The sequence below is a fragment of the Apus apus genome, chromosome 16 (assembly GCF_020740795.1).
Source record: "Apus apus isolate bApuApu2 chromosome 16, bApuApu2.pri.cur, whole genome shotgun sequence".
Lineage (NCBI taxonomy): Eukaryota > Metazoa > Chordata > Aves > Apodiformes > Apodidae > Apus > Apus apus.
In genome coordinates, this window is record NC_067297.1 from 253,232 (window position 1) to 279,893 (window position 26,662).

General features: G+C 54.3%; 3 protein-coding genes across 10 annotated transcripts in view; 1 reads left to right on the forward strand and 2 right to left on the reverse strand.

The window, feature by feature from the left end:
• Positions 1-761, reverse strand: part of POLE (DNA polymerase epsilon, catalytic subunit) — a 39,369-nt gene extending 38,608 nt beyond the window's left edge. The window contains exons 1-3 of the mRNA XM_051634268.1: positions 498-761; positions 130-210; positions 2-46 (exon numbers count right to left, since the gene is read on the reverse strand). Of these exons, the coding sequence (XP_051490228.1) occupies positions 2-46; positions 130-210; positions 498-761 (390 nt within the window). The remainder of the gene's footprint in view (position 1; positions 47-129; positions 211-497) is intronic.
• Positions 762-2,923: 2,162 nt separating this feature from the next.
• Positions 2,924-15,785, reverse strand: LOC127391470 (caspase recruitment domain-containing protein 8-like). Its single transcript, XM_051634269.1, is given in 9 exon segments — positions 2,924-3,318; positions 5,596-5,791; positions 9,353-9,478; positions 10,070-10,125; positions 10,128-10,159; positions 10,161-10,315; positions 11,178-11,275; positions 11,610-11,821; positions 15,661-15,785. Coding segments are annotated over 9 exon segments (1,263 nt in total). The 3' UTR covers positions 2,924-3,055.
• Positions 15,786-17,955: 2,170 nt separating this feature from the next.
• The window catches only part of AIFM3 (apoptosis inducing factor mitochondria associated 3), a 52,361-nt gene continuing 43,654 nt past the window's right edge, over positions 17,956-26,662 (forward strand). For 4 of the 8 annotated variants that reach the window (XM_051634444.1, XM_051634450.1, XM_051634452.1 and 1 more), the window contains exon 1: positions 18,619-19,267. The gene's annotated coding sequence lies outside the window, so the exon portion shown is untranslated. Of the gene's footprint in view, positions 17,984-18,244; positions 18,309-18,618; positions 19,268-26,662 lie in introns of those variants that run through there. The other 4 variants (XM_051634445.1, XM_051634447.1, XM_051634448.1 and 1 more) reach the window with 4 other exon arrangements.

Sequence of the window (26,662 nt, forward strand, 5' to 3'; positions counted from 1 at the left end):
CCTTCTGGGTTGCGATGTAAAAGTAGGGCTTGTAGGGTAGGGCCACCTAGGAGAGAGCAGACAAGTGACAGTGGTGGGTCCCTCTATGTGACCCTGTACCCCGCCTGGCCCCCTCTCCCGGGCACCAACCTTGAAGCGATTCCCGTCCTCCTGGATAAAGTAGTAATCCACAGCGCTCACGGACCGTCGGTCCTCGTCCAGCACTTCCGTCTGCATGCGGGCACCAGGGACTCAGCGGCACCCTCGGGGCCCCTCCAGGGGACCCTCCCCAGGTCCTACCACGGGTCACTCGGAGGGACTCCACCCCCTGCCCGGGCCCTACCGGAAGTATCTCCGCCGGAACCCCCCAGGTGCTGCGGGGGTTTCCCTAGAGGACCCTGCCCCGGCCGCTACCAGAGGTCTCTCCGTGGGACCCTCCTGCCCTTTGCTGGGCCTCCCCGGGGGACACGCCCACGCCCCCTCGCTTGGGTGCTCGCCCCCGTCCCGCCGGTCCGTACCGGGTGCATGTTGATGAGCCAGCCCGTCCGCTCGCCGGGCTCCGCCGGCCGCTCGAAGCCGAACAGCGCGTCCAGCCGATCCGTGCGCTGCGATCGCTCCAGGCGCTTGACAGCGGAGAGCGCGGGGCCATCGTCCCTGCCAGGCACCGCGCCCTCACCCCCCGCCCCTGGCTCCCGGGGCCCGCCCGCCCGCCGCCCTCGCCGCGCTCCCTCGGGGCCGGCACCCGCCGGCTCGGCGCGCCGCGCCCCGGCCCGCAGCGCCATGGCCGCACGGCCCGCAGCGGGTTTCCCGCGCGGCTCCTGGTTCCCGCGGAAGAAGCCTCACGCCCCGCCCCGCGGCCAGAGCGCCAATCAGAGAGCGGCCCCGCCTCCCCGACGAGCACTCTCACCAATGCCGAGCGAGTCCTGTGCCCCGCCCCGCGGCCAGAGCGCCAATCAGAGAGCGGCCCCGCCTCCCGCCTTTGGAGTTTCCCGGTGGATGAGCCGCCCCCGCCGCCCCCGCGGCCGCGCAGCCTCGGGCGGGACGCGTCTGCATCCCCCGCATCCCCCGCCGGGCCCCCCGCGCTCCCCGGCAGCAGGCCTGGGGACACCTCCCGGCCGTGGGCCATCCCAGGCTGCCAGCAGCCCCCGGCACAGCGAGGCGGGGAAGCCAGAAAGCCTTAACAAAACGTTTAATAAGGGAATATAAAAAGACCGGCCGGTTTGGACCAGAAGGGCCTCTGGGATGCACCTTCCAGCCCCCGCTCCATCCCCATAGGCTGCTCCACTCCCCCCTGCTGCGTCGTCCTCCCCCCACTCCACACATCGACCCTCCGGGACCCCAGCCCAGGGCGGTCTGTCCAGCCCGGGCACTCGGCCGTCGCTGGTGGCCGGTCCCCTCCACTGCCCCTGCATCTGGCCACCAGCCCTGTGTCCCTCCATGGTCAGGTTTCCACCTTCCTTCTTCCTGTGTCCTCCTTGGCTGCTCTGAAGGTCCTTTACCCCTAACGGAGCAGGTTCCAGCAGCTATGTGCTCTCCAAGTGTCCAAGAGGAGTAAATATGAGGCAATACTCAAGGCAGCAGTCTCATCTCCACCCTACAAAGCTACAGAGCATGTAGTGGGGCCTGTTCCAGCCCACAGCCCCTGCAACTTCCTTTGAGCTTCCAGAAGTGGGTGTCTCCTTTTGGCAAGTCTGAATTTCACCAAAGCTTGAGCCAAAAAATCTCTCTATGGATACTGAGCATGAGAGCAGACTGCTCCTGCCTGCCTGGCACGTTTGACAGCACAAGGTTGCCATCACTGAACACATCCACAAGCTCCATAAAATGTGAGGACTCTGATTTTAAAATAATCTGCTGCCTTTCTTTCAGAATGTAAAGGGACTGCTATTGGGTCAGACCTTCCCTGAAGATACTTGAACCTGTATCTCTTATCTTTGCTATTTTTCATGGCTTCTTTTATGAGGGGCTTATCCACCTGGCTGCTGGTGGAGCAGGATGGTCAGGATGGTAATTTGATCCTTCAGTGAATTTTGGTCATTCAGGTAAACCAGACTGGAGAGAAACGAGGGGCAGTTTTGATGTTGATATGGGTTCCCATCAACATCTATGGATTGTTGTGGCTTATGCATGAGAACAAGCCTTTGCAACTGGCTCTGTGTGGCAAAGCAGCTCTGTTCTTCCAGCTGTGAGAGTCTGGAAGTGCTCATGGACACTGAGGACGAGGAGGCTGAGCTATAGGTAACTGTTATGATAGGAACTCCTCTTCTAGCAGCTACCTGGAACTTCTGGAGGGGCAAAGGCCCTGTCTCAGGGAGGCAGACAGGTCTGAGGTACTGGCAGTGGATTGGAAACCAAGGTCTTTGTTCCAGCAGGGTCGTGTGAAGGCAAAAAGCTCTGTGTGTGTGCGTGTGACACAGATGTCTGGTGGAGGAGGACCCTCTCATTGAAGTCACAGGATTTCAGTCTACAGCCCCCTCCAACAACCCTCATATACCTCATATACCCTCATATACCTCAACAGCCCTCATAGGTGGGCTGCAGTCTGACATCCCAGAAGGTAACCACCAGTTTATGACTGAAGAATCGGGTGTGTCTGTGTGTACAACCACTTAACAATGTCTGTTCCACTGTCCCCACATGACGCCTGCTAGGAGGATGTGTTCACCAAGTGGCTAATAGGAAGCACTTTGATGGAAATGTGAGGTGATTTATTAAGGCAAGATGTATAATGAATTAAAAATAGCTATGGATAAATGCACTGACTACAACAGTGCTACTAATACAGGTTAATATTGCTAGCTGTCCTTCCAAGAAAGTTAAAACAAAGCACAGTACAAGTTGTGTTTTCCCACACACAGCTTCTCACCAGCAGTTGGTGGCACTGGTTATCCATGGCTGGCAACCAACTCAGCCAAGCAAGGCGGGCCTGCCACCAGGCAGTTCAGAAGGCTCATTGCTGCTTTGCACCATGGGTTTTGCACCAAAAGGTCAATGTTGGGGTGCTGATCAACCTGACTGCCCTTCTGTTGCTGTCCTTACCCAGCAGTGGCAGCAAACACACTCTGCTTTCATAGGCCTAGCTGTACCTGTGCAGGTCTTCGACAAGGTACAGGTCTCTTGTCTGGAGGATCTGGTAGAGCTGCTCCTGTGCCTCCTGCCCTTTCTTCTCAACTATCTCCAGCAAAGCTCGGTTCCTCTTTTGCTTTGTATCTTGACCCTTCACCTCCTCCTCTTCATTACTATTAATGATGTTTGCATCCTTCAAGTGTAGCAGAATTGTGGAGAGCTGCCCCATCCTGGAGCAAAACTTGATCTTGTGCTTCTTCATGAAGGCTGTACCTAGCAGACACCAAGGCCATGTCACTGTGCTGCACGTGGCCAGGCAGCCAAGATGGGAGACCCGATGCGGCACATGGCATCCATCCAGCAGACACCATGGCTGTGCACCCTGCCCCTCCACCAAAAAGGGTGGGCACCTCCTGCTCCAGTGGTAGGAGCAGCAGAGGCCAGGCAAAGAAGGCGGCAGGAAGGTCAAGGTCAGAACTGGGGGAGGTGAGGCTGGTGGCAGCCCCTATCAGCTGCCATCAGCCATTGTCCCCTCTGGGATTCCTACGGGATCTGGGTGTGAAGATACCATCCCACCCCTGCCCAGCATGGTGAGCAGCTCCTAACTCAGAGCACAGGTCACTCAAAGCCCTGGAACCTTGCAGGATCACAAGAGGTTTGTGGAGATGCAGAGCTGGGAAGACAACCAAGACCAGCGACGTGCTGAGCTGTGGGGCAGTGCAGTGGGCAGTACTGTCGGGCTCCTCATCTCAAGCCTCCACCCAGTCCTTTTAGGCAAGGCTGGAGTGGGCACCCACACTGGCCTTTCCTTGGGGATTCACAGGGTGGTTTGGGTTGGGAGGGATGTTAAAGATCACCCAGTCCAAACCCCCTGCAATGGCAGGGACAGCTTCCACTAGATCAGGTTGCTCAGAGCCCAGACCTGCCTGCCCTTGAACACTTCCAGGGATGGGGCAGGCACAGATTTTCTGGCCAACCTGGGCCAGGGTCTCACCACCTTCAGCATAAAAACCATCTTCCTTATGTACAATCTAAACCTGCCCTCTTTCAGTTTAAAACCAGTGCCCCTTGTTCTGTCCTTGCTCTTGTCTGCCACCCCTCTCTCCTGCTGCCCTCAGGCAGCTTGTAGGCCAGTGTGGTGACTCCACCTGCATGGCAAGGAGAAAAAAAGAATAAACCTGTGAAGTCCAAGTTTGTGTCTTAGTGAGGTCTATTGGTCTCAACCTGTGCCTTAGCTGCCTAGTGTTCTGGAAACAGAAGTTTAAGGTGGCAGCTTTCAAGGCTTTTTGCCTAGAAACTATCATAAGGATGGGAAGAGAGGCTGATGCCCACTTTAACCCAGAGGATGGTGAGCTCCAAAGCAATAGATGCACACTCCAGTAGTGCAGCTCTGAAACACTGTACTGACCTGAAAAGCTCTTGGAGACATGGTAGGAGGGTCAAGATCACCTGAAAGAGAGGGGAGAGAGATCATGGAATATGTCATCACATCAATGATGGTGCTTAGTCTTCCACAACATCTCCCTGAGGTGTCTCATCCTCCATGAGCTGTTAGCTATTTCTGCTATGTTCCTGCCTGTCTGTGGAGAACTCAATAAAAGGTCCTGGGCTGTGAATGGTCATAGGTATTACTTTGAGAGGGTGTTGGGTTAGACCAAGAGAGAAGGTTCTCAGGGCATGCTGAACAGTACCATACTCTGTGCCTTCATAATGCTGCTGTCCCCAGCATCTCTGCCAAGCTTTCCCACCAGGGACCCCACAGCTGGGTGTTGCTATGTGAAGATAGCCACATGTGGTGGCTGCTGAGCCAGCAGAGTTGGGCAGAGAGGTATGGGGATGAGGAGCCTGCCTTGTCCTCCCAGGAGACACACGGACACAAGTCTTGGCACCTGCCATTGCCAACCTTGCTCCTTCTGCCTTCATCATCTGCTGTCCTGGCCTAAGCTCTGCACAGGACCCAGGTTGGGACAGTTGGCCCTTAAGAAGAATAGTTGTAAGCAAGGGTCTTTTGATGCCCCAGGAGAGCTGCCCCATTGCTGCATGCTGCCTCGGTGACACTGCTGTGAGCAGAGATGTGGTGTGAGCAGGCTCTGCTCCACCCTCTTCTGACCCTGTGTACTCTGATTGTTGTTTCACCCACTGGTGTCTCACCCAGCAGGTCTGGGAGAGTAGTGCTGGCTGGAACATGGAGCTTTGTAAGATGTTGATCTTCACTAAAAAGCTGGTGCTCTCCTTCCTTCCTCTGCATCACACAGTGGGGTGTCCGTGGTGTTCATTACATTAATAGACTTCTAAAAATAAGTCAGATTTCTATGCAAACAGTAGCCAAGAGAACAGAGATACCAACACTGCATGTCACAAGCCCAGCATCTGCAACTCCACCTTACATCTTAAGGTCTACTGACATCATCTTATCTACTGACACTGGGGTGCCCTTCCAGGTCCCTATTTTTCAGTGGCTAATCGCTGCATACGCAGGGTTTGTTTTCCCTGCAGGACACGTGGATGACTTTCACCACAAAATATGTGAGGCCTGCTTGAGTGGTGCACCTCTGCTCTTGCTAAGGCAAATGAGCACCTGGATGGAACTGCTGTTCCTACCTGGTCTTACTGATGCCCTCCAGACCACAGTGTCACTGCTTTTCTCTGTCATAAGGAGCCCAACTTACTTTGCCATGTTCCTGATGTAGATCTCAACAAAGAACTGCTGTTCCTTTGGACTCTTGTAGAAAAATGGAAAGTCTTCCTGCAATAGTAAGAAGCAAGTTGAGTCTCTCTCACCGTGGGGAGCTGCAGAGTTTTGCATACATCATCCTGTGCTTCCTGGCCATACTAGCATGAAGAAAGACAAGGGAAGATGCATACATCAGGGCTCTGTTATGCTGCCAGCATCATAGATTTTGGTGGAAGAGATCTCTGGAGTGTCTTAAGTGACCTGCTTCTCAAAGATGGACCAATATCAGGTTTAGATCTGCTTAGCCGAGGCTTTGTCTAGCTGAGTACTGAAAAACTCAAAGAGCTGAGATTCACTCACCAATGGGAGTTGGATTTGGTGATCCAGGCTGTCCGAGGAGGTGGTTGAGCCACCATCCCTGGAGACATCTAAAAAGACAGATGTGGTGCCAGGGGACAGGGTTTAGTGGTGGACGTCGCAGAGTTAGGGTAGTGGTTGGACTTGATGATCTTGAAGGTCTTTTCCAACCAGAGTGATACTGTGAACTTTCTCTGATGGCTGCATCTCCACCAAACGATATATTTTTTCCTAAAATTTGGCCTGAGCTTCCCAGATTGCAGCTTACGGCTCTTACTGCTTTGACCTGACACCGTCGAGAGCTCCACTCTGTCATCTTTACAACTGCTCTTCAAGGCAGAGCATGCAGGTACTATCTGGTCGTTCCAGGAAGTGGGAAAACCAAACCTTACTTCATGATTAATGGGTTTAAAACTGTCCCTCCATTACACTGAAGCTGTGGGGGGCTGTGCTCAGCCCAGTAGCAGGGTTGTAGCTTCACAGGGGGATGAAGAATAAGCTGGAGGGGAGGGACATCATCAGGGGAGCCTTGAAGAGCTGGAGAGCTTGGCTGGAAGGAAGCTCATGCAATTAGGCAGAGGCAAATGTCATCCCCTGGGTCTAGGATGGAATAGCCCCACACCAGACAAAAGCCTGGACACTGGGTGGACACAGAGACCAGCTTTTCAGTAACGACCTGACCTATTCACTCCTGTGACCAATGACAGGACTGGGGGAAATGGCAGGAAGCTGAATCAGGGCAGGCTTAGGCTGGATATCAGGAAAAGGTTTTTCACCCAGTGGGTGGTTGAGCACTGGAACAGGCTCCCCGGGGCAGTGGTCACAGCACCAAGCCTGCCTGAGTTCAAGAAGCCTTTGGATGATGCTCTCAGGCACATGGTGTGATTCTTGGGGTGCCCTACACAGGGACAGGAGTTGGACTTGATAATCCTGATGGGTCCCTTCCAACCCAGCATAATCTATGATTTGATGATTCTATGGCCTGCTGGGCACATAAGTTGAGTCAGAGTTGGTGGGCCCTGGCAGAAAAGGCTGGCTGCATCCCAGGTGGTGTCAGCAACACCAGCACAGTGAGGTCAGGGGTTCCTTCATTCTGTTCAGCATTTGTGAGACCACATTTGGCACTGGGTCCAGTTCGGGCCTTCCCAGTAGAAGACAGACATGGACATCCTGGAGCAAGCCCAGCTCCAGGCTGGAGCGCATGATGTGCAAGCACAGGCAGAGGGAGTTGGATTTGTTTGACATGGAGAAGGCAAAGTCATGGGGAGAACAAATCACTGTCTTTAACTATGTGAAGGGGGACCAAAAGAAAGACAGAGTCAGCCTCCTGGAAGTGCACAGTGAGGAGGCAAGAGGCACCAGGCAGCAGCTGCCTGGATGCTGCCTGCATCTTAGGATGTCACAAGCTCCTGCGACAAACAAATAACCACAAGGACTAAATACCCAGATCTTTCCCAGCCATTGCAACCTGATTGCCACAGGGCATGTGCTCAAAATCAGAAACCCTCCAATGGAGTTTCAGTAGGGAAAGAAGTCATGTCACATGGTGGCATTAAGGAGAAGGTCTCTCTCCACTTGTGCTCCTAAACTGAAGGAAACTCACTGCAGAGATTAAGGACTTGGGACCACACCTGAGTCAAGATCTCTGAAATTCTAGATACACAGCTATGGTATGTCCAAGAAGTCCTACATCATTATGGAAAAACAAACACGGCCTGTTCTGGGCTGTGGGGTGGGCTCTGTGCTCTTTCTGGAGATGTCTCATCTCTGTGCCTGAGAAGATCATTGAGCAGATCCTCCTGGAAAGTCTGCTAAGGCACACGGAAATTAATGAGGTGACTGGTGACAGCCAACATGGCTTCACTAGGGGCAAGTCATGCCTGACCAATCTGGTGGCCTTCTACAACAAGGCTACAGAGATGGCGGATGGTGGCAGAGCAACTGATGTCATCTACCTGGATTTCTGCAAGGCGTTTGATACTGTCCCACATGGCATCCTGGTCTCCAGACTGACAAGGCATGGATTTGACAAATGGACCACTCGGTGGATGAGAGGTTGGCTGGATGGCCCCACTCAGAGAGTTGTGGTCAATGGTTCAGTGTCCAAATGGAGGCAGGTGACAAGTGGTGTCCCTCAGGGGTCAGTACTGGGTCCAGTGCTGTTTAACATCTTTGTTGGAGACACAGACAGTGGGATTGAGTGTATCCTCAGCAAGTTTGCTGATGATATCAAGCTGTGTGGTGTGGTGGACACCCTAGAGGGAAGGGATGTCATGCAGAGGGACCTTGACAGGCTGGAGAGGTGAGCCAGTGCCAACCTCATGAAGTTCAACAAGGCCAAGTGCAGGGTCCTGCACCTGGGTCGGCACAAGCCCAGGCACAAATCCAGGCTGGGGGAAGAATGGCTGGAGAGCAGCCCTGAGGAGAAGGACTCAGGGGTGGGAGGAGATGAGAAGCTCAACATGAGCCGCCAGTGAGTGCTGGAGCCCAGAGGGGCAGTTGTGTCCTGGGCTGCATCAAAAGAAGTGTGGCCAGAATGGCCAGGAGGGGATCCTGCCCCTCTGCTCTGCTCTGGTAAGTCCCCACCTGGAATACTGTGTACAGTTCTGGTGCCCTCAGCACAAGAAAGATATAGACCTGTTGGAAAAGGTCCAGAGAAGGGCCACCAAGATGATCAAAGGCCTGGAGCAGCTCTGCTATGAAGACAGGCTGAGAGAGTTGGGGCTGTTCAGCCTAGAGAAGAGAAGGCTCCAAGGAGATCTTAGAGCACCTTCCAGTACTTGAAAGGGGCTGCAGGAAAGCTGAGGAGGGGCTTTTCATCAGAGAAGATAGTGGTAGGACAAGGGGTGATGGTTCTAAACTGAGAGAGGGGAGATTTAGATTAGATATTAGGAAGAAATTCTTCACTCTAAGGGTGGTGAGGAACTGGAATGGGTCACCCAGGGAGTGTGTTGATGCCCCATTCGTGGAGATTTTTAAGATCAGGTTGGATGGGGTTTTGTGCAACCTGGTCTAGTGGTGGGGTTCCCTGCTCATGGCAAGGGGCGTTGGAACTTGATAATCTTTAAGGTCCCTTCCAACCTTAATGATTCTAGGATTCTATGATCCCATGTGTATCATCAAACACCTTTGCCACCGGTAACCACATCCCTGGACCTCTGGCTCTGAGACCCAGTAAGACAGATTCTGGCAGCAGAATATGGCTGAATTTAGAGACTTCTTGTATTTTCTATTTTACTGAAAAAAAATGATGAAAAAAAGAAGAGTCCCACTTACCTCAGGCATTATCACCACAGGCTTTCTGCTGGTCACCTGGAATCTGCTGCCGAAAACCAGAGGCTGAAATGGATGAGGCTTGGGAAGGAGCTTTGAATTCCATTTCATTTCTTGTTTTTCAATGGCCTGTAAACATCAAGCATCGCTCTTGAGAAAGGAAAAAAAAGACACCTGTGAACTGAAGGTAGCCCTTGGAAAGTCAGAAAGACTGAGGCAGCCAGCCCAGGGCACTGAGTGTGTGTTACGGTGCTGTGCTTCAGGGCCCCAGAGATCCTGCTGGGCACAGGCAGGGACCTGCCATGAGCAGGCAGGAACACGAGCAGGATAATGCCCTGTCGCTCTGTGAAGGAGGGGGAGGGCTTCTACACAACAGGACAGAAACTGGAATGCAGCCACAAACTGCTGTGCCTGGCAGTGGCCAGCAAGTCCTACATCTGCTCTGTGTTGCCCTGTGCCACGGCTTCCCTCCTGCTAGGACATGCTGTCCCAGCTGAAAACACGGAGAGCAATTCCTGGAGGCATCTGGGAAAGTGGAGACTGGGCATGTTGGGAGCAAGGATGCTGTCCTGCAGTGGGAGATGGGACACAGGGCTGTGTGTGAACCAGAGGCTGCTGGCAGAAACCTGCGAGGCATCTGCTTATCAAATCCAGTTCCTGCTACTGCAGCCACCCCAGATGTTGTCCTTTCCTAAACTGGTCAAGCTCCATCCCCCTTACCTGCTTCACAGAGCTATCATCTGGGATCAGATAGAGGTGAAGAGTTGTCTTTGCTCACTGAGCTGCTGGAAGATCAGCACCAAGGAGTGACCTAGTGATCAGAGAGATGGTCCTCCAAAGCACCCCAAGCAGAGAGAAGCTGGGCTTCTCCAAGACAGCAGTGGAAGTGGTCAGTCTGGTTGGTCTCTCCACGGTCAATTTCCCAGATTTAAAAGGGGCAATGAAGCATCTGGGTTTCTGTGATTGCTGCAAGAGACAGCAAAGGTGACAAGGTTCTGTTTAGTTGTCCTGGCACTCTCGCAGGCTACCTCCTTCTCTTGAAGGCTTTAGCAGCAGGAAGGAGACATGTGCCCACACCTGAGGAGATGCTTTAGGTCACATACATGCCCCATGCTTTTGGGCTTCAGCAGGGAGTTGCAGGCCTTTGGCAGTCTTAGAAAACTACAACTCTGAAGGTGGCAGCTTGGGACCATGAAAACTGTCAGACTGCATCCACAAAGCATCCTGCATGCAAGTGCCAGACCACCAGGTGCTGGGGTTACTGGGGAGGCAGATGGTCACTGCAGGATGGGTTGCTCTAGTTGTTGATCACCAGAGCAGCCTGAACATCCCGAGGTGACATCCATAGGGATTGCTGGGTCAGAGAGGTCAGTCACTCAGATCATCTCTGGAGCTCTCTTTGCTGTTAAGCTGACAGACTAATATAATGACAGCATTTTGCTCAGCACGTACATGTCAGGCTAGAGAAGAGTGCCTAGAGCCACTTCTCGGCAGATGTGACTGTGCTTGCGGGCCCTGGGCGGGAGATGGAGCCACGCAACAAGAAACCCTTTCACAGCGTGAAGAGGACACGGATTTGCCAGGAAGGGTCGCTGGGCCAGGACAACCAGTGCCTGTGTGAGGACCCCTAGCAAGAGGACTGGAACTCCCCTTGCACGCCCTGCAGCCCAACTGCGGCTGCTGAGTTTCCTGCTCCACTCATTAGCAGCGGCTAGTTAAGAGCACTGCAGGGCAGAGGACCCAGGTCTAAGCCTTGAGGCTCCTCAGGTTGCCTGGGTGAAAATGGACAATTTCATTCCACTTACTCTTCTGATCTGCGGCATCCCACCCCGGGGTGGTCCAGCCTGTGGGTGGGCTCCTGGCCTGCTGGAGCAGCATCAGCCATCGCCATTCCCAGCCACCACAGATGCAAAGAGCTGAGAATGTCTGTGGGGGAGGTGGAGGTTGATCTGCAGCTGGGCTGAGGGAGAGCCTGGGGGTCCTCACAGCAGCTGGGAGGAAAGGATGGGCCAAGAAGGGCTGGTGGGGTGGTGGAGCTGGGGAAGGGCCCCACTGCTTGAGAAAGGCTTGAGAGAAAGGGAGGGCAGGATGAAGGATAGCAAAGCAAAGCAGAGGAATACAAAGAGCTGGGGGACCTCAGTGGGAAGGGAGAATCTGGCCATGTCTGGAGAGAGGTCTCCAAGGAGACAGAGACAACCCCAGGGGATGACAGGCTGAGGGATGGTGCCTTGTGAGGCCCAGGTACCTGCAGCTGCTGTACCTGCTATGCAAATGAAGTGGGGGAAATGCACCACCTGCACAACCTCCTTGATGTGGAAGAGGGGTCCAATGGGCATCCATACTTCCAGGTCAGCCTTGCTCAGGTGCCTGGTCCAGGTGACAAATCTGTAGGTGATGGTCACTGCTGACTTCACCTCAAAGCCAAGGCCTGTAATGGAGCACTGGAAGATTCCTTTACCAGGGAGGTGAGCTCTGCAGGTGGGAAGAACAACAAGCTGTTGTCATCTGGGACAGGGCTTTTGGAAGGTGCTCCCACCTTGCCCACCAGCTCTTACTGGTACATAGTGTGGTCCTTCTCTTGGGTTGACTCTGGCATCACTTCTGGAAGATGCTGCAACATAAGGGTGGCCAGTTTGGGACTGAATGGGATGTTGCACCTGGGTGCTGCTTGCAACAGGCTTGCTGGGATTTACAGTGAAGCACAATGCAGCTTGGCCTGGGAGCTTAGAGCCTCACAAGCAGCAGCAGATCTGAGCAGCTGCTGCCTTGTGCCTAGAAAGGCATCACTCTCATCACTAACTGGCAGCTTCTCTGCCCTGAGATCCAAAACAAGCACTGGCTGTGTCTGAGGCTCACAACCCCTTTAATGTGGATCCCTGTAGTGGTGCCCAAGAGAAACCCTGTGTGCAGGCACAGCAAAGAGGACTTGGCCCCACTTGGGTAGATGCCACAGGGGTGGGGCAGGCATCAAGGTTATTCCATGCATCCCCCATGCATTGGTGGGGAAGATAATGGGTGGACACCCATCTTTGGAACTCCAAAATACATATTTCACCCATGATTTTAGGGTGTATTTTGCAGATGGAAATTGCAGATAGTAAAGTTTCTGTTCCTGAGAGAGAAAGTGTTATTAGCTGCTGGTGTTCTTGTCAGTAAAGCCTGGGCTGTTCCCTCTCTGCTATGGTGAATCAGCAGGGAGGACAGTGGCCACAGGCAGGCAAAATGTTTAGCAGCAAGAATAATCTTGGGATGTGAGCAAGTAGGATTTGCTCTTTCCAGGAACTTGAAAACTGGAGCAGCGCGTGCTGAGTCAGTGTAGCAAAAAGAACCATACTCTTCTGGAGGATGAAATGTTGCTGCAAATAATGGGTTTTGAAGGCTCACCCAACCTCCCAGGTGACAGTCCCTGGATTCCTGCTGTGACATTTCCCTTGGGTGTGACAGTGCCCTGCCAGGACCCTTACCTATCTCTCGCAGCACAAGTTGTTTCCCTGTGGTGGTAAGTCTGGGTTCAGCGATTCATCACTGTCCAGTGGTGGGGAAGGGGATGAGAAGGGAACACAGGGGAGAGCACTCACAACCTGTGTTTCTGCCCTCCAGCCATGCTTGCCTGCTGGAGGCAGGAGCAGAAGTCTTCTGAGAGCAGGGGCAACATCCCCAGTGCAAGGTGTAGTGCTGGCCCTGCTCCCTGCTTCAGCAGGGGCAAATGGGCCGGCACGGGAGCTCTGCCCTGGAGCACCGTCAGGGCCAGGGACCACTCATGGGACCACGTCAGCACCCACAGCTCCTGCCACCCAATGTGGTGCTGGGATGGCCATGGGCAGTGCAGGACACCCCATCTGCAGGGCTGGCTGTGAGCCCACGCTGCAGCCAGGCTTTCCTACCCAGCTCCATGGTGGTCCTCACTTCAGTATCCCTGTCTCAGGCACCCTGAGAGACCTCAACTCTGAGCTCTCTGAGGACTCTGGCAGAGATTTGTGTGGGTGCTCCAACAGCTTCACTGCAGCAAAGTCTGAGACCAGAACAGGAAGAGATGGTCATTTTTGCCTCACATCTGGGAGAAGAAGCCATCCTTAAGCAGCATTCCCTCAGGCTTCCTGATCCCATCAGCCGCACTGATCCCCTCATGTACCAGCACATGCTCCTGCATCTACCGCAACTCCTGCATCCATTATCTTCCCCACCTCCATGAACAGTGGCAGGGACATGCTCACCACCATGCAGTGAGCTGAGGTCCTACACTCACCATTGTGCATCTCCACCAGCCCCTCTGTACCAGGTTGTCAATGAGGACCAGGGCACGGCCTAACCTGGAAGATCAGGCTGGACCACTTCACCACCACCTTGCACTACAACAGCAACACAAAGCAGAGAGCTCAGGTCATGTCCAGAGGAGTACAGAATCATAGAATTGTTTTGGTTGGAAAAGACCTTTCAGATCATCAAGTCCAATCATTAACCCAGCACTGCCAAGGCCACCACTAAACCATGTCTGTCAGCACCACATCTACACATCTTTGAAATCCCTCCAGGGATGATGACTCCATCAGTGTCCTGGGCAGCCTGGGCCAGGGCCTGACAACCCTTTCCATGAAGAAATTGCTCCTAATATCCAATCTAAACCTTCCTGGCACAACTTGAGGCCATTTCCTCTTGTTCTCTCACTTCTTCCTTGGGTGAAGAGACTGACACCCTCTCCCCCCCCAGCTCCAAGCTCTTGTGACATCCCTCAGCTCTGCACACTCTAGGGCAGACAGATTCCTAGACTGAACTCTCCTGGGAAAATGCTGCCACCCAAATATATGGCTGCAGGGTGTGCCCTGCTCCCACCTCCTGGTGGAGGTGTGCCCAGGTGGAGGAACTCCAGGTGATGGAGCTCCAGGAGGAGGTGAGTAGGTTAAGAAGCCTCAGGCACTGCAAGAAAGAGATAGGTCACTGGAGCCAAAACCTGCCTTCCCTGAAACAAGCCCAACAGGTTGACATGGCTCATGACACATTGAGGTCCCTCTCCTCTCCTTGCCTGGATGAACATGGTGACTTAGTGGACAGGGGTAAATGGCAGCAAGGTCCTGCCTGGCACAGCATATGTTGCAGGCATGTAGCTCCAGCAACTCAGCAACTCCAGCAACCTTCCCAGTTGCCCTTGCATAATAGGTATGATGCTTTGCAAGGGGAACTGAACGCTGACAAAAATGATGGTTCACCCAACTTGGAGGTGTCACCAAGACTGAATCAGACTACACCCATCAGACGTCTCCAGTAAATAAAAAAAGGAGAGTGACTGTCATAGGTGACTCAGTTCTAAAGGAAGCAGAAGGTCCCATATACCGACTGGACCTGCTTTATATGGAAGTCTGCTGCCACCCTGGGGCCCAGGTTAAAGATGTTAATGAAAAGCTCCTTCCCTAATAAAGCCTTCAGATTACTACCCTTTGTAAATCTTTCAGGTAGGTAATGATGAAGTAGTAATAAGAAGTCCAAAGGCAATGAAGAGAGACTTCAGGGCCTTAGTGCAAATGGTTAAGAGATCAGAAGCATGAGTGGTGTTCTCTGTCCTTCCAGTTGAATGGATCGATGAGGGAACAAACAGGAGGAGCCAGCAGAAGAGCCAACAGCCAGCTGTTGAACGTGGCTCCAAGACTGGTGTTACCTGCAGGACTTGGGTTTTTTTTACCACAGGTTGATTTACATGACACCAGGCCTGCTGGACACAGATGCAGTGCACTTGTCTCAAAGGGAGAAGAGGATCTTGGCACAAGAGGTAGCAGGGCTTGTCAAGAGGCCCATCCTCTCACTCTTCTTCACACCTTTGCTATGAAACCTCTTCCTGCTGGTTTGTGCCCAGTCACACCAAGCTGTCAGGCACCAGGAATCCCCTCAGGTGCGGGTCCCAGCCAGGCACCACCACAGGGATGATAACACACTCCCAGCCTCCTCCTCACCATCCCTTCCTGCTGCCACACAGAGACCAGATTTCTTGCTCAACTTCCAGGAGCAGAGTCCTTCCTCTCCCTCCCGCATCAGTGCATCCCTCCCCACTTCCAGTGCAGGAGTCCTCTGGCAGCACACACCACATCCACCTTCCCCCTCCCTCCTGCCTGCAGTCCTGGCCAGGGTCCCTCCTCGGGAGACACCCTGATCTGAATCCACTCCCCCTCTTCCACCTCTCCAGGGTCACACAGCACGTAACTATTTTGGAACTAGTGCAAGAAGGAGTTGGGAGTGACTTTCTGGTGTCACAGGGCCAGGTTGTCCCACATCACTGCCATTGCAGACCAGTGTTAGCCATTCGGGTCAGGGAAAGGTCCAACCTGGACTTGAGCTCCTGCATGGTGTCATCCAGAGATACTGGCAGCGTGAAGGTTTCCCTGAAGAAACTCTTAATGAAGACACTGAACTTACAGGGGCTGTCATCCCAGGGCTCCTTCTCCACCATGGCGCTTCTTTCATCTATCCCAGAACATAGCAGGTCTGGCTCTGTCACTTCATGAGAAACCAAAAGCACTGTGTGACATCTGACCTGGCCTGCTGCCAAAGCAGCTTCGAGTGTTGGCTCCTGCCTGCCCCCCAGCTCCCTCCTGCCTGCCCCCAGCTTTCTACCTGCCTGCACTGGGCTTTTTTCCCTGCCCTGCTCCTGTCTCCCCTGCCCTGCTCCATCCACACATCTTATTTCCCTTTCCCCTTCTTCCCCCACCCAGCTCCTATTCTGCCATTTCCTTTCAAGGGCAGACAGCACAGGGATGGGCAGGCAAGGGCAGAGTTTTTCCCAAGGGAACAGAGTAGAGGCTTGGATCCAGCCTGGAAAGCAGGTCTGGGAGTGCCAGAGGGTCCCCCACTGGGTTACAGGGTCACCCCAGCACCTGCCCATCACCCTCCCCGTGCACATCCTTGCCCTCCCTTTCCTGCCAGTCCAGCCAGTGCCTGGGATGGGCAGGACATGCTTTGCCTGCCCCAGGCTGTGGGGGGACATGGGGCATGTCAATTTGGGGGTGGTGGGAGGTGCTGGGCTGTGTGTTGTCATGTCCTCCTTGGCAAGGAGCCAAGGGTAGGCAGCATGGCGGGCAGCTGCCTGACACTCCTGTCCCAGCCCTACCAGCCCCCTGTGAGGCCCTGCTGTCCCCTCAAAAGCAGATACACAGGCCCTGCCCCACAGCACCCACTGCCCCACCAGCAGCCCCAGGATGGCTGAGCACCCCAGGGTGCCTGGGGCAGGCCAGGAGCTAGGCCAGAGGGGCAGGACCTGCTGGCCACAGTCAGGGCTCCCTCTGCCTTGCCAGAGAGGGATCAAGGACATTTTGGTAACCAGCCCTGTGGTCCAGGCAGTGCCCAACGTGGGAGCAACATCAGGGTGATGGAGTCAGCGTCTGGAGCCCAGGGCCACAATGCAAGGGGCAGCAATGACAGGGGCACGTACTGCCCAGCAGGTCTGTGGCATTTATGCGGTAGGGAGGCCCCACAGGCATCCCGCAGAGCTGGGACTATCCCTGCCTGGACCCAGACACCCCATGGCAGGCAGAGATGCATCTCCTGCTGCTCCTGAGGCATTGCTGGGGTCTTGCTGGCCCTTCCCTGCAGCGATACCCTCAGCCCCAGAAGGTGGGGTGAAACAACCCCAAACTGTGTGCTGATAGTGTCAGCTGAGCTGGGCTGCCCACAGCCTGTCAACAGAGCTTCCTGAAGGGATCATCCCCTCAAAAGTGATTTATTTACTCTTTCCAAGGCCCAGTCCTTGCCCTTTGCTTGACAGCTGCATGGGAGTGGTTTTCCATACCAGAGGTCAAAAATCCTGTGTGCTGGTAGGAGTTGGCTGTTGGCTGCCCTGGGTCCCTGCTGCCAGCAGTACCACATCCCATGGGATGAGCTCTGCACCGTGCCCAGCGAGACTCAGCACCACCTGCAGGGATGCTGCTGTTCCATTGCCTGCAGACATGCCCACTGTCCTGGTGTCATTTCATGGCTGCAGCTCCAGAAGGATCCACACTCCCTCTTGCAAAGCTTGGGGACATGTGGCTCCCTGCAGCTCCCACATCTGCAGGCTCCATCTGTGGGAAATTTTTTCAGCTGAACCGCCTGGGTAAGCCTCTTGTCTCATTTGGAGCAGGGAGCAAGGAACTGAAGCTGTGCCTGTGAATGGCCTGGAAAACCTCTGGTAGTCAGGATGCAAGACAAGCAGTGACCCAGTCTGTATTCAGATTTCAGAAAAATCCTTCTGCTGTATACAGGGATGGTCTCAAAAGTCATCAAGGGCCACCCAAGGACGTATTCGGGGCATGCAATATGACACACAGAGAGATGCTGACGCTTCCCAACAGGTTATGGTGGAGAAGGAAAAGAGTTTCTGGGGACAAGAGAGACTTGCCAGGCAGGCAGGAAGGGGAAGGGATGCCTCTCTCCAGGGGAGAACAGAGAAATGGGAATCCAGAAGGAAAATGTGAAAGGAGCGACCTGGGAAAGGACGGGACAGGTTATTGCCAAGGAGCAGGAATAACCGCGCTGGTGGGTGGCGATGCCCGGGACCAGCGCGTCCACGTGGGTCACGGGGGTGGGGGGTGCGGCGGGGACCCCCAGCTCGGTGGCTGCTCCGCCCATCCCTGCTCCGCCCCCCGCCCGCCGGCGCCGGCCGCCGCTGCCCAGGTAAGCGCGGGGGGAGCAGGACCCATCCCGGGGGGGTCCCGGTGTGGGGCTGAATTCGCGCCTGTGGCTGGAGTATGGAGAGAAGACCAGGGGCGGCGGGGAGCAGCACGGGCCCCGAGGGCTTCTCTGCAGCGGGAGCTGCCGGGGAGAGCGGGGCCGGTGTCCGCCGCAGCGGTGCGGGAGCAGCGCTTGTTTCTGCATCTCTCTCCATGCAGCAATTGCTTAAGAAATGAAAGCGGAAAAACAAAAACAAAAACAAACCACAACCCAAAAATCAGGGCTGTGATTGCTGTGGGGGGAAAGCCGCGTTTCTCCTGAACGTCAGGTGATGGGGTCGCTATTCCTCGGGCCAGCGTGTTCCTCAAGTTTGTTTGTCCCTCTTTTGGGGGACCGGAACCCCACCTGGGCAGCAGCCCTGGTGTCACAGCCCAGCAGCGACAGCCCGAGCTGTGCTTGGCAGGTGCAAACTTGCCTTTGCTTGAGGGCGTGGCGACCCGGCGGTGGCCAAAGTGTGGGAGGCTGCACGGGGGGGTGTGGGGGGCTGCACGGGGGGGTGTGGGGGGCTGCACGGGGGGGTGTGGGGGGCTGCACGGTGCGGGGGCCTGCAAGGTCTTCTGCAGGGGAGAACATTTCCTTCCCAGGGCGGTGGGTGGCAGCTGGCATTCGGTGGTGCTGTGCTTCAGCTGTTAGTCTTGGAAAACGTCCTGGTGATAACTCCTTTTGCACTGCTTGCAGTTTCTGCAGGGAACACGGTTTTCTCTTGTGCAATGGTGAGCTGGCCGTTACAGCCAGCAAGAGGAGGACTTGGCTGCCTGTAGCGGAGCAATACAGAATTAAAACTCTGCTGTGTTGTGAAATGTTTTAATTTTTGCATCCAGCAGTCTGCACCTCGGGAGGATTTTCAGCATTTGTGCTTTTTCATTGAGTATCTTTGAGATCTGAACCAAATCTCATTGCTTCATTATTGATTGCAGAGTATTTCCAATCCAGCTGGTGGGGACGTGTTTGGAGGGGTGTCAACGGCTGCGCCGCCGGAATGAGCCTTTAACCTGGAGCCTTTAAATCGCTGCAGCAGCAGCCAGGCAAGCAATTGTGGCTAATTGCAGGCTGACCCCGCTGCGCTGCCTGGGGAGCCAGCGGGACACGTCAAACGGCAGCTTCGTGCCTTTGTGCTGCCGCTGGCACAAGCCCCTGGTGACAAGGTGCCAGGACGCGTCCTCCGGGTGAAAACGGGGCCGTGCAGACCCTCGGCAGGGCTGGGAGCTGCTCTCAGTGCTTTGCAGCGTAAGTTTTGCTTCTGTTTCTTGGGGCCGTCCCAAAGCGAATCACCCGGCTAAGCCAAAGCCGCTCTGTGCTCCGGGTGGGTGCGAAGCAAATGTGGGTCGCAGCCAGGAGGCAGCTGAAGAGGGAAGGGTTTGGTGGGGAGGGGTGTGCTGAGTGGTGGGCTGGGGGCAGCCAGGAAACAATGTGGTAGAAGGAGCAGGAGGGGAAATAGGGAACCGTTGGGGCTGTGATGCTGTCAGAGTAACCGGGGGGCCGCTGGGGCCGGGACCAGGGGGCAGGTTTGGGATGGGTATGGAAGTGGCAGGGAACTGGGAGTAGGAGGGTCGACCAGAGGGAAGGGCGAACTGGCTGGAGGACCAAGGAGGGAAGAAAGGGGGTGAAGATCTGGGGAGGTAAAAGGGGAGGTTGGGGTGCCATGGACAGGAGAGCAGGGGGCTCCTGTGCACCAGCCTGGATTCTGGCTCATCTGCTGTATGAGCAGGGGCCAGGCAGAGGTGCATGGTGTGTCCCTGCTGGCTGTGATCGTCTACTGGGGGCAGCGTCCTTGGGAGACAGCAGTGACACCAATGAGGGTGTTTTCCCCCACTTGGGTGCCCCTTGCTGGGAGGCCAGTCTTCTCTGGGAGCTGGAGGATGTGGGAGCCCCGTGTTCACCTTTGGTAGTGCAATTCCTGAAAAAAAGGGATCACTTCAGGATGGAGAACCACCTATTTTCAGCCCCTATTTTAAAAATACAAGTTGTCCCTGCCCTAAAAAACTGTCCCTTTGGGCTCTCTTTTGTGTGACTTGGTTGTCGTCCCTCTGGCTCTTCCCAGGCTTTTCTTGTGACGGGCAACCCCCCTGCATCTCTCTGTGCTCAGAGCAGGGCTGCTGCCCCTTGCCTTGGGATCATAGAGCACAGCATGGGGCATGAGAAGCCCTAGAGCTCTGGCTGTTCCTGGGCTGTGCTGAGAGTCCCACATCCAGAGGAGGGACCTGCTTTCCTTGGCAGTAGAGCCCAGTTTGTCTTGGAGATGGGGCAATTTGACCTGGCCAAGCCAGATCTTGCAGGGAACTGTAGCTCTTGATGCTGAACTGGGGTGTTTCTCCTCGTGGTTGTGAGCTATGGAAGCTTGGCCATGCCCAGGGTGGTGCAGCGGGTGCAGGACGGACCCCTGAGTGGGTAGAGAGGGAAGCTGTGGGCAGCTCGGGGGGTGAGCAGGGCTTTATGCTGGCAGCTACCTTGGGTTTTGGTGGAGCTGCTCTCTGCAGGGTCGTGGAGATGGCAGGAAGGTGCTTGCAAGCTGGGTGAGGCTGTAGGTGTGGCTGTGCTAGGACAATAACAGGAGCCCAACTGCTGCCTGCCCACCTCCCACTGGGCCCGGCTGTGCTGTGAGGGACTGGGACTGGATGTTGCCAGCTCATGTTGACCTTCTCATCACTCAACACGCCCAGGTCCTTCTCCTCAGGGCTGTTCTCAGTCCATTTTCTGCTTAGCCTGTATTTGTGCTTGGGATTGCCCTGACCCAGGTGCAGGACCTTGCACTTGGCCTTAATGAACTTAATGAGGATGGCATGGTAGGGTGTATATGGTGGGTCATGGGATGTGTATGTGGTGGGATGTGTTTGTGGGGGTCAGAGTGGGTATGAACCTGTCTAAGATGTAGGTGCTCAGGGCAACCTAAGGTGCGATGGTGGGGCTGGGAGACAGGTTCCACTGCTGAGTGCCATCACATGGGGTGAAGAGGTGGGTGGGAAATGAGGGCCCTAGGTTCTGGTGAAGTTCAGGACTGAGTGGGCCCAAGGGCCAGAGCCCTGGCTAGCCCGAGGGATGGGCTGTGCTTTGCTGGACATGCTGGAAAGGCTGTGGTGGGGTCTGCACTTCACTTTGTTTGTAGGGTGTGTCTGAAATTGGTCTGCTGCTGGGACTGCTCCCCAGAGCCCGCTGGGCCTTGTGTTAAAGACAATATTTTGCAGGGATGGAGAACTGGCAAGGAGGCAGCTCTGCGGTAGATGTGATCCGCCTTGGGATCAAGGGCTGTTTTTTTCCACAGCAGGGACTGGAGTCAGATCCAGCTCTTCCCTGCAAGTATGGAGAGTGCCACCAGATGCTCTGAACCTCCAGCTGCCCCTTGATTCTGTGTCCCAGCCTGTGAAACCAGATCTCGCTGGCTGAAAGAGGCACAAGGTCCTCCTCACTCTGCGGAGTGGGCAGAGCTGTTTGGAGATAAGAAACTATTCCAGGAGATGTGAAGCTGCTGGGTGTCCAGGACACCTCTTTCCCTGGCCTGCATGGCATTGCATGCTGTAGGTGAGGAGCCAGGGAACACTGGGCAGCCTGTGTCCAGGCTTATAGACAGGAGAGTTTTCCTTTCTTGGTTTGGAGATCTATTCTGTCCAGAACAGAGAGTTCAGATGGAAAGCCAGCCACATGCAACAACCACGCAGAATCTCTTCCCTGAGCAGTAAGTGTGGTTAAAAAAGGCCATCAGGGACCTTCCTAAAACTCTGGGGCAGTGCCACTAAGTACAGGTGCCTCCATTAACTTTCTTCTCCTGGCCATAGGTCCTTCTGTCAGACCTAGGTGTGTTGTGGTGGTTGGGGAGATCTAAGTATGCCGAGCACAAATGTGTTGGTGAGGCTAATTTTAGGTGTCCTTATGTTATCAGTCACTTATACTGAGCGGGATGGAAATGACTGGGACATGCTGTGACACAGACTCTTCAGAGACATCCAGGAAGGATGTCCTGAGAAGAAACTACTGAGTTCTTCAAAAGGTGATAACATCTCTGTGAGTCCAAAAATTATCTGCAGTAACTGATAATACTTCTGAAGGACAAAGTTCCCAAGGCAGGAGTATGCATTTATTTGCAGACAACAGAACTGAGATACAATAACAAGAAGATGTTATTATATGCAGAGGCAGTTAAAAACTAGCAACTCCTGTTGAGTGTGGAGCTTTAGGATGTTGCCTTAGAAGACTTACACTGGAAATGACTAAAAACTGGAAAAACAAAGCTGCCATGGGGAAGAGGGTTGGAGGACACAGCTGGACTCCTGGTTCTGCAACAGCAGGGAAGCTCTGCTCAGAAATGACCCTGAAGAGCCCTGGCCAGGGGCTGTGCTCAATGCTGCAGAAGAAGGCAAAGAACCTCCGGGGACCTGTGCCAATCTGCCTGTGGAAAATATTCCTTCCCAACCCCCAAACTGAGGATCAAACTGGCTGATCCCTGAGTGTGTGAGCAAGACCTGCCACCTGTCCTCTGGGGCTGCCCTGGCTCCAGGGGACACACTGCCTCACCCCTTCCCTTCTTCCACTGGAGGCACCTCAGGACCTTCCCAGCATGGCAAAATACTCCAGAAGTGATAGACCTGGAAGGAAAGATGTTGTTCCCAGTCCCTGAAGGAGACCATTGGGTGCTTCAAAGTGTTCAGAGAGTTAACATCTTTGAGCATCTCCACTTCCCATTTCTAAGGTGTGCTGGCAATGGAATAGGTGTGGATGGGGAGCTTTGGGGTGGTCTCCAACTGCCAAGAATGGATTTTCTTGTTCTTTGTAGACTGCTGACTCTCAGCCTTTTCCACTGATACCCATTTGAAAAGGCCTGGTACCCTCAGGTCTTCTCATGTCATGAATGGCGTTGGGTCCGTTCTCCAAGGCTTAAAGCAGGATTAAGGTTAGATCCAGATTGGTGTCTCGCCCTACTCAGAGCTAGAATTGGATCAGATGACTACCAGAGACCTTTTCCAGCCTAAATTCTCCATGATCCTGTGGCTACACAATAGCTCCTTCATGCAGTGCTCTCAGGTGTGGCATCTAGCTGGTTGCTCTCAAGGCTGAAGTGTGTGGTGCCTGTCATGGCTGTAGAACTTCCTGCTGCAGGCACCCACAGCTGCTGTCAGCTTCCCAACCTCTCCCAAGTGTCTCAGTGCCCTTGGGGTGAATGCTGGATACAGAGCGTACATGGTGAGGAGGAGACCTTTGAGTGGCAGAGGAGTGAGGTGGAGCTGCCTGGGCAGAAAGTACAGAGCAGCAGGTGCCATCCTGATGGGAGATGAAGGCCAGCATGCTCACCACCACAACTGCACTAGGGCTGCCATGTCCTCCTCCCTGCATTAAAAGCTGCTGAGTGGTGTCATGTCTCTGGTAGGCCCTTTATCCCACTCTTCTTGGGAAACAGGCATCTCAGAGGGATACACTGCCTGCCTTTCTCCTTTGTGGTTTTCTTCAGTCTTCCAAACAGATTTGTTCTTCCTCTGCCATGGGGAAACTCTCTTCCTCATCCCAAGGGAGTGCCTTCCTTAGGAAGTATCTTTTGCTGACCTCTGCTTTGAGATCCTGGTGTGTGTCCTAGAAGAGATCTTCCTTATCCTTACTCATGCAGATCTCGGCTTTCCATGAACATGCAGCCCTTTTCCTCCTGGTGAAGTCAATGAAGAGACAGAAATCTTCTTGGGAACAGCAGGTTCCAGATGTCCCACTTGGTCACTATGAATTCCAGTGGCTCCTCAGAAACTTCCTCAGAGCTCTTCCAGGTGCTCTTCCAGAGCCTCCTGCTGAGCATTGCAAAGAAAGAGTCTAGCTGCAGTGTATCTGTGTGGAGAGGACAAGCCTGCTGATCCCTGCCAGTGCACAGGGCTTGGTGCCTGGTTTGCTGACTCCATGGCAGAGATCACAGGCATTTCCAGCTACAGGAGGGAGCAGTTTGAGGCAGCGCAGCCTGGTGGACCTGTCCTCAGCAGAAATCAAGGGAAGAGCAAGGCTGGCTAAGCACATGATCCTGAACTGCCTGGGAGGTTGGAGGCTGGTTGCTGGTGTTGGCAAGATGCTGCCATTGTTGTCTGGTTACCATCAGATCATGCTCTTGAGTCCTTAGGCCTTGGAAACCTAAAATGTGTTTCCAACAGCTCCAGGGCTGGCTTGAGTCTGGCCCAAGAGGAGGACTGGGCAGCAGAGCAAATGCAACTGCAGGAGGACCAGGACTTGTGCCCCTGCAAAGCCTTGAGGATCTGGGATTATAAGACCCAGAGGTGAGGATGTTCTGGTAGCCACAACCAGGATCCTCGGGAGTTGGCAGCTGCTCAGCATCTTTGGCTCCTCCGTCTTCAGGCACTGTGGGCCCATGGTCCAGCCTCAGCAAAGGCTCTCTGGGAGGAAGCATTGGATCATCAGCCTGTGCCTGCTCTGGCCCCACATCCACCAGTCCCTTTTGTGAGGAGATCACACCAGTTGTCTTCTTGCTGACACTGGGAGCCTCCACATCACTGAGGAGAGGAGTTGGGAGAAGATGTAGGGAAGCATAGTGAGACATGGGGCCAGGACTTGAGGAGTTCAGTGGGTTGGGGAGGGGACGGAGCTTCCCTGGGAGGTGGCAAGACTGCCCTCTCAAGAAAGCCTGGCTGGTGGGGACAGTGATGGGCCAGGTGTGGGGACTTATTCTGGGCAAGTGGGAAAGGCATGAAAGCTGCAGTGAAAATTTGACTTTGCAGCACTGTGGCCTTACTTCCAGGCAATGGAGATGCTGGGGGTGAGTAGCACTGGATGGCTTTCTGCACCACTCTTGTTGGGTTGTTTGTTTTTGTTTCTCCTGTTTGGAACAGGGTGGTTTCTCTGGTGGTGTGCTTTGGGCAGGGGATGCTGGAGCCCTGTGTTGCAGCCAGCTTGTTGCAAGGACAATTACCCACTCTCACCAGAGTTCTAGAGGTGGGGTAGTACATTCTTCAGCACCACAACTGGTCCCTTGTATTGTGATAACCCACTCCTTGTTGCCCGCTTCATGCAGATGCTGAAAGTGTTCCTGTGCAACTATGAAGCACATTGTTTTGTGCAGGGAACAGCTTATGAACTGGTTTAGTGAGGCATGGACATCACCTGCCTGGCCTCAGGTAGGTTGGTGCATTATCCTTCAAAAGCCAGCAAGGTTTGATGGGTGATCCTGCATTCAGTTACATCGTGTTGTATAGGAGCTGTTTTCCCTTTACTAACGGAGAGGAGATTTTGGCCATGGATCCTGCAGGATCCAGCTCCAGATCAGCACCTCTGTATGCTGCTAGCAGAGACACAATCCCATTGTGTCTGGACAGTTGGCCTGGCAGGGTAGACTGATGCCTTGCTGAAAACAACTGGGTCTCAGATAACTTTCTGAAACATTTCTATGTGCTTGCTGGACTGAATCTTCTCCAGTAGTGTCAGCTGAATCCTACCAAGAACCATTTTGCTTTTGCCAGTTCAAGTCCAGGGGTAGAGGAAGGTCACCCAGAAATGTGCACTGTGCTCTGCTCTGACCTGCTCTGGGAGGCTGTGGGTGGCTCAAGCTGTGCTTTGAAGGGCCCAGGGGACCATCAGTAGGGCAATTAGGAGATGTGAAATGAGCCTGAGGGGATGGCTTCAGATTTCGGTCTTTTAGGTCCAAACAAAGCAAAGGAATCTCAGACAAATGGTTGATACTCAGGGGCAGAACCCCTGACATCCCTCCAGAGTACCTTGTAAAACCAGCCAGACCAGCTGGAAACCAGTCCCACGGCCTCTGGACTGGTATCAGCATTTCTGGGGGAGAGGATGGGGGTCTGGAGAAGATGGAGGCATCCTCTGACAAGGCAGACTTGGAAGCCACCCTTCTGCCACGTACCCCACTGCCTGCCTGGTGGTTGGGGATCCCTGCTGGGATCCCCCAGATCTGCAGCATCTCAAGGGCTTCAGTGGTGCTGCCCAGGCACTGCCAGCCTGGGGCGCAGCCCCATCCTGCCAGCAAGCAGCAGCTGGGGTGAGCAGGGGGCTGGTTTGCTGCTGAGTCAGCTGTGGGAATCATCAAGGACCTCAGAACAAGCTGATGGCCTTCCAGAAGAAAGCCCAGCCTTTGTAGGTGATGGTGTCTTTGCTTCAGCTTGCACTTTGCTCTCCTTTGCTTGGCTCGGTTTGGTATGACCTCAGTTAGGTACAGATTTACTTTCCCTTCTGTCTTGATGCTGGATGTCCTGTATCTCCCGTCCGGCTCATCCCTCAGCACCATGGCACTCCCCTCCCGCCTCCTTTTTGGCCAGCTTTGGCATGGTATTTTATTATGTTTAACACTAAATTCTTGTCCTGCACCACTGATACACCAATGCCTTGAGACTGTTCCTCTAATACAAGCCGTCTTCCCTTCCAGCAGTTTTGGCAAGGGTCTCTACAGCAGTTCCTGCACAGGATTTCCCCACTGCACTTTTCCCCAGCGTCCCCAGATCTTGCTCTGCGTTTGTGCATGTTCTTGCACATCATCATGTTTGCATTTGCTCCTGGAGAAATGTTGTTATGCTGCTTTCCTTGAATTCTGTTGCAAGAAGAACTCTTGGCTCTTCCTGGCTCTGTTGAACGTTCCCCCTTTGTTGGGAGGCTCCGCATAGGGCTGAAGGCTCTGGGCAGTCTGCAGGAGAGCTC